The sequence below is a fragment of the Asterias rubens genome, chromosome 10 (genome assembly GCF_902459465.1).
Source record: "Asterias rubens chromosome 10, eAstRub1.3, whole genome shotgun sequence".
In the NCBI taxonomy this organism is placed as follows: domain Eukaryota; kingdom Metazoa; phylum Echinodermata; class Asteroidea; order Forcipulatida; family Asteriidae; genus Asterias; species Asterias rubens.
In genome coordinates, this window is record NC_047071.1 from 2,315,545 (window position 1) to 2,322,683 (window position 7,139).

General features: G+C 41.5%; 1 protein-coding gene across 1 annotated transcript; it reads right to left on the reverse strand.

Annotated features, from left to right (window-relative positions):
• Positions 1-253: 253 nt before the first annotated feature.
• On the reverse strand, positions 254-4,965 carry LOC117296041 (neuromedin-B receptor-like). The gene has a single exon (XM_033778899.1). The coding sequence runs from the start codon at positions 4,065-4,067 to the stop codon at positions 2,961-2,963; it is 1,107 nt and encodes a 368-aa protein (XP_033634790.1). The 5' UTR covers positions 4,068-4,965; the 3' UTR covers positions 254-2,960.
• Between the last annotated feature and the right edge of the window lie 2,174 nt (positions 4,966-7,139).

Here is a 7,139-nt window from a genome sequence, read left to right on the forward strand (position 1 = left end):
AGGCCCACACTTCGTGTATCACAACTTACATACAAAATAACAAACCTGTGAAAATTTAGGCTCAGTCGGTCATCGGAGTCGGGAGAAAATAACGGGAAACCCACCCTTGTTTCCGCACGTTTCACCGTTTCTTGACATGTGTTTAAAATAAATCCGTAATTCTCGATCGAGAATTACTATTGTTTTAATGTTTTCTCAAAAAGTAAAGCATTTCATGGAATACTATTTCAAGAGAAGTCTTTCACCATTACCTTCTGTAAACCCTGTAAAAGTTATTTGTAAATCTGTGAACTTTTTTTTCTGTTCCGAAAGTGTCCAATGGATTTAAAGAATTCCCATGTTGGTACCAGGGTGAACAAAGAATTCCCCTGTGGGGTCCATTGTTCCATTTTGTAAAAATGTTGTAAGCCCTCTGGATGACAGTCATTCAAATCCAACACACATTCAAACATGAACATGTTCTTCCACTCATTAAACCGAGAACTTCTCATTATTAAAACACACGCCATTATTACTCTTTTTCTAAATAAAACAAAGGAACCATTGTTAGGTTTCATTGTTCCATTGTCTGAAACACCCCACATGGGCACTCTCTCTCTTTATAATGCAGCATTAGTATAATGCAGCATTGGTGAATTCCCTCAAATCTCTTGTTTTTATTAAAATAAAAAAATCCCAAAACAATCACACACTATACTACTCAAAAGGTGACATTAAAAACGAAAACAAAAGTGTTTGAGAACACAGATGTTTTTGTTTTAAACAAAATGGCAGTTTTTAAGATTGGTTTATTTTCCCCCGGTTTCTTATGTCAACACTGTTATGAAGTTTATAGGTGAGCTATTAAGCAAAACTAAACAACAGGAGCAGATTGTTTGCTTTTACATTGCACATGGCAGTTTTTGAGATTGGTTTATTTGTCATCTGTTTCACAAAGTAAACACTGGTATGAAGTTTGTATGATCGAACACTAAAAACACGAGCAGGTTGTTTCTTTTCAAATGGCCCATGGCAGTTTTAAAAAATTGTTTTTTTTCTTCATACGTTTATGTCAACACTGGTATTAAGTTTATAATGAAAGAAAAACTCAAAACATAGCGTGTTGTTGTTTTCTGGTCACCACCCCCCCCCCGCAAATAAACACGCCATCTTTAAAAAAAATTTGACTCCATTCCATCGTCACAGCCGCCATTATCATTTCCACAAAACAAACACAGCTCACACATTCTCTCATCTTTGTTTTAAAGGGACACTTTGCTTTGAATTGGGCGATTTTGGGATGATAAAAAGAGTTTAAAAGTTTCGTTATGAAACTATTATGGTTTTAAAGATGCTTAAAAAGTAGAATAAAATGACCCACACAAAAATGACTCAATATTGTGTGGTTTTCCTTTTTACTTCGTGAACTGAGACGATCCACCATATTGTCGAGTCGTAAACATTTGGTTCTCCAAAATGGCGGACCATGTTAGTTAACGAAGTAAGAAAAACCACACTTATTTTTGTGAGTCAATTTTTTTTCTAACTAACAAAACAAATCTTTCCAACCATATTAATTTCACAACGAACGCTTTCAAACGCTTTGTATAGCTAAAACACCCAATCCAAGGCAACGTTACCCTCTAATATAGGTTTGCTTCAGAACTGACGCCATTACCAAAAGAACTACCCCGACTCCAAACGAAAAATGAAATGAAATCAATCAAAAGTAACAAAGAAAAGAACAAAAAAATGAAGAAATTTCGCAAAAATCTAAAACTGTAGCACCGTTTATAGGCACAGTGCGAAAACCACTAGTTTTTAAGGTTCTTATTTTAAAAACGACAGCCAATACTTGGGTGCAGTAAATTACGAAATAATTCTTTCAAAAAAATATATGGTTATATATTTTTCAAAGACCGTCAGCCTTATGTTTTTAACGATAATATTTATAAATTAAATAATTTTAATTTTAATCACTTTTTGTTAAAGGAGAGTCTTCTGTAATTTCGGTTCAAACATGCAGTTTCCTTGAAGGAAACAAAACGAGTGCCATGTTTTAATTTCGCTGAGTAGATGATTTGCATGTCAATAACTCTTAATCTTTTCTGAATACGTGAATATTTACAAATGCAAAGCTTACTTGAAACCCCAGGCCTTGGACTTGCAATTCGTGATTCAGTCTGGTCCTCTCTTTTGAGAACAATTACATTTCTTATTTTTGAGTTAAGATTCGTCTTGGGGCAAGTCTCAACTCAATCACGTATAACAACCACAGCAAGTATGATGACACGAGAGGTTTTGTTGACTTGATTTGCAGCCATGTTTACAATAATCTTGTATATATACCCAAGAACAAAAATCACACCAGAAAGCCAGATTTAGTATTCCTTCCATCAAAATGTAACAAGGGGATGATTTTGTGGAATTGCCCCCAAAAGGAATTCTGAAACAAACACAAAAGCTGTAACATCACGGTGCGGGCTTCCGTAGTTTCTGCGCCAATCCAGGAGTGGATTTCACAAAGAGTTCAAACTAGTGTTATCTCCAGTTAGCGAGTTATAACTAGGGCTAGCTAGCCCTTCAGTTTTTCAAAATTCCAAGGACTGGTCCTAAATTAGGACTCTCTCTCTGTGAATTCGACCCCAGCCGTCGATTTCACAAAACTCGTCCCCACAATAGGATTAATCATAGGACTTTATAGGACGAGTTAAGTTCTGTATCCGTAGACGTTAGGACGCATTGAACACATCCTAAGTTAGGGCGAGCTACTCGTCCTAACTCGAGATAGGATTAAATTATCCTATGGAGTTTCGTGAAATCAGCTGCAGGCCAGTTGAATTGGCTTTTCAGTCTCTCTCGTCGTATGCGTTTCCCATTTGGATAAATTGTGGATGTTTCATTTTTAGTATATTATAAATAATTTGTTATATGTCTAAGCTGGCCGTGGTGTATTTACTGTTGGGTTTTCGAGTGCCATTTTAACTGTGGGATACCAACGTTGACGAGCTGTGTTTCAGTTGAAACTCCGCGCTGCTTCGTCTCGACGTCGGCATGGTCTTGAAAGCCGTTAGTAGGGTCCACGTATGGGTCAGTGGTTGCTTGCTATCCCGACAGCACGGACACCAACTCAGAAACATCCTCTTGAAGTGCCGTCTGTAGTTGGAGCTCATGACGTAGAGCACGATCGGGTTCAAACTAGCACTCAGTGGGGGGAGAAGGTATTTTATATTCAGGTAGAATGTCATGCCGGGTGTCAGGAATACCGAAATGTCAGTTTCGAACTCCGCCCAGATGTCGTAGACATGGTAGGGACCCCAGCAGACGGCGAAACACACCACGGCGACCAGGACGATGATGGCGAGGCGACGGCGTGCCTGGGACTGGGGGTCTCGCCTCCCGTTACCGTCTCGTACCTTCTGCCCAATGGTCTTGACTCCGCGTATCAAAGTGTGCGCAGTGAGAGAGTAGAACATGGTAATCAACGCCAAGGGGATGACGTAAAGTCCAACAAACTGCAGCACGAGGTATACCTTATAGTTGTAACTTTGGTAAGGGAGGGTGCAGAAGCCATTAGTGTCGGCCATGAAGAACGCCGGGATGCCGCACAGGAAAGACATTACCCAGATAGCTACCACGACGGCCAGCGTGTAGTTTGCGACGTTGATCTTGCGTCGCGCCATCGGACGCGCGATGGCGTAGTACCGATCGGCGCTAAGCGCCGACAGGGTGAGAACGGAAACCCCTTGGGAAATGTAAATCGAGCTCAATGTTATCCTGCAGTACACGTCGCTGAAAGGCCACGTGTGTAAGAAATTGAAGGCTACAGCGTCCGGAACGTTCATGACAAGAAAGACGAAATCTCCGATTGCCATACTCAGTATCTGTAGATTGGGAATATTTCTCATGTCTCTAAAACCGAGGATGATCAGGATGACGCTGGTGTTGCCGACAATCCCGAGTATCTGCACCACCAGAACGATGATGGGTACCACTATATCTGCATCTTCATCGAAGAGTACAGACTGGTTATTGTAGTCGGAGCCTAAAAACTCCATAGCTCTGCTGGGGATGCCAAGTACGTGCATAGCAGACAGATACTCAAAGTGAATGCGAGATTCGTTTTGATTAAGTGATAGAACCACCTGTCCCACCTTGCCACCTTGAGTGTGGTGGAGTCAAATCCTCCTATAAGGTCCAATAAAACGATCGAAGTCCAAAAAGAGGGCAGGTGTAAGTTTTAAAAAGGAAATCAGTCCCGAAACTAAAATCTTGACCGATTGATTTCTTTTCAGTCCGAGTCTGGTTGAGTTGGAGTTCACGATCGAGTTATTTCCAGTCCAGGAAACGGCAATAAAATCAAATCACTTTTGGTGGCGGTGGACACCACTAAATAGTCCAGTCGATAATTGGTGAGCAAATCATCGAATGACATGTGAAGACTGGTTAATTGCGTACGGGGTGGGGGGGGGGGGGCAAGGTGTTCTCAGCTCTCATGTTCCAATTAAGGCTAAATGAAGGGCAAGGTTGCACACCTCCTCAGCAACCGCAAACAAAAAAATCGTGAAACTCTTGAACTGTCCAACCTAAGATCATTACATCCAAATATCGAATGACCTGACGAAATGCGGCATTACACACAGCACACGTAGTGTCAGATTTCGTACAGTTGCCTGGGCCACTTTTCGCTGTCATATACAGCTAGGGAGCAGCTTAATTAAAAAAGCCTGGTGCGGACTGTTTCCTGATCACACAACTACCCTTTGGGATAGTGCCTTGCATCCGTCACTGTACACCGCTAGCTTCTCGGGAGTAATTTCACGCACACCACCAACGGGAAGCGTCTGAGGGCTGCAACAATGACGACTCGTCTTTTAAATCAGCACGGTCTGAGCACGATCCTCCCACCCGTGTCTGAGCGCGATACTCGGCGCTGGCTGCGGGGGCGTAGCTCGGCGAGATGAATTCTCCTGCTGGGCCGGTAAAAAACCTGCACAAAAGAAAATAAGAACAAGAGATATAATGTGAGATGTCTTGTCTTGTTTTAAGTGTTTACCTGATGCCCGAGTTGTTCGACTAATTTGGATGCCGCTAAAGGAGTGGCGTTGACAGGGAGAGCTTGTCCGGTTCAATCTAAACAGCTTCCTCTGATGCGTTCTGGGGCAGGGAAACACTGCCCATAGTGCGGCAAAAGAAACGGAACTTCCGTGTTTTAGGGATTTTTTTCTTCCTCTTTGATGGTGAATTAATCACCTCAAAGGTTTACGGGAAAGTGGGTTGACTGAGGTCTCTAAAACTGTTGAAATTTATTGAGAAATATAAGAAGTTGGTAAGTCACGAACTGGTTAAAACGTGTTGTACAACCACCCAAACTACAACGTGGACAAGAGCTGTGTTTCGTATTTTGTGGTGTCGTGTCAACCTAACTGGTCGAGGAAGGGCACTATTTGAGCTCGGGCGTAATTTGAACCTGGGAATTTTTTTTACTTGGGTCAAACCTTTGATAGTTTTTTAGCGATTTTGTTTTTTGCAACTGTTTTTTGTTTACCCCCAACCAGACGGTATCGATGTTTCTCGTGATATTATTAAATACAGTAGGGGATTCAAAAGGGCCTTTATATCCGGCGGCCATCTTGGATGTTGTGTTTTCTAGCCTACTTGTATAGGGGTCAAGCTATACAAAAAAGCAATGCCCAACATTACGCATTGTCGCGCGTACTTGACGTCCATTGGGGAACTCCGGTTCCCACGCACATTCGCTCGGCCCCAACGGTCGTATCCAATACTTTGTAAAGGTCAGCAGGAGGTAAACCACAAACGTACACAATTTTAAAAATACTAACTCTTACTATAACCTGGGGCCGAATTCATAGAGCTGCTTAAGCACAAAGTTTTGCTTAAGCACGAAAATAGCTTGCTTATTTTACTTATGATACTAGCCAAAACATGCCATGCCATAAACATTGCTTGTGAACGGTATTTAGCTGTTGTTTACTTGGCATAACAAATGAGTGGAGTCTTGGCCAGTAATCTAATTTCTACTAAGCAAGGATTTGTTAAGCTTGAGAACAATTTGTGCTTAAGCAGCTCCATGAAGTTGGACCCAGATATTACACAAATTTAAACCACACAAGAAAGGAGAAAAAAACTCAATCATTATCTTCGTCAAACCAAAGAGATCAGAATCCATGTTGCTCTCACTCACACAGGAAAATTGAACGGCATCATCATCGAGAGAGCAACACAATACTGCTGCAGGGGACAGAGTAACTAAAGCTCCCTGCCTTATTAGAGATGGGAATCTAGACTAGAGTCATATCAATGTCGACTCAGTTAGCGGCAATACACGATCTCCAGACAGTATCAGCGCCTAGAGGCGACAGAACCTGTCAACCACAATCGAAGTTCACAATTTGGAAACCGTCAAGAATTTCGAGGGGTATAGGCTTGTTGAAATCACACTTCAATCACAAAACAAGGGGATCTTCTGTTGGTGTTTTTATTTGACAGTTCAAGTGGTATTCGTCTCCCAAATCGATTTTAAGCTTTCATGATGTATGCGCAGTATTGAGGGTAAAATCTGGGGGATCACTTCTTGAGATTTTGTCGATATTGTATGCTGACATGGTCCACTGTGGTAATGGCAGTCTGGTGCCAAAGTACCCTGTATCCGGACAGAAATCACCATCTGTTTTTGTGTATGATGTTTGCTTGCACTCCAACTCCATATACCATGACAAACGCGTGGTATCTTCTGGTTGTCTTGTGGAGCTCTTAAAACTCTAGCGGGGCCATTGTCAGCTCGTACTGACATCTTTGTTTTAACCATGACCGTTCAAACTGGTCAGCTCATGCGATGGTATCCTCAACATGGACCATGGAACATGTTCCCTTTGTTTTTTGTCAAATGTATTTTTGACATTGTATGTTTTCTCGGTCAAATTCTGCAAATGAGCAGCCAATTTTAAATTCAAATTCGTATTAGTCAAGTCAAATTCCTTTAGCTCTCTGTTCAATTTTGCGTATCGCCATTCTTTTTCGTGACAAACACGCCTCAAGAAGCGTCTGCAAATTTGAACGCTGCTTCGATGAATTGCTAAATTGAATTATTATTTTGTGAAAGCGAATGGCGCAACATTACATTTGATTACTCATAAAAC

Coding starts and splice junctions, on each gene's coding strand:
- LOC117296041 (XM_033778899.1), bottom strand. CDS start 4,067: ATGCACGTACTTGGCATCCCCAGCAGAGCTATGGAGTTTTTAGGCTCC.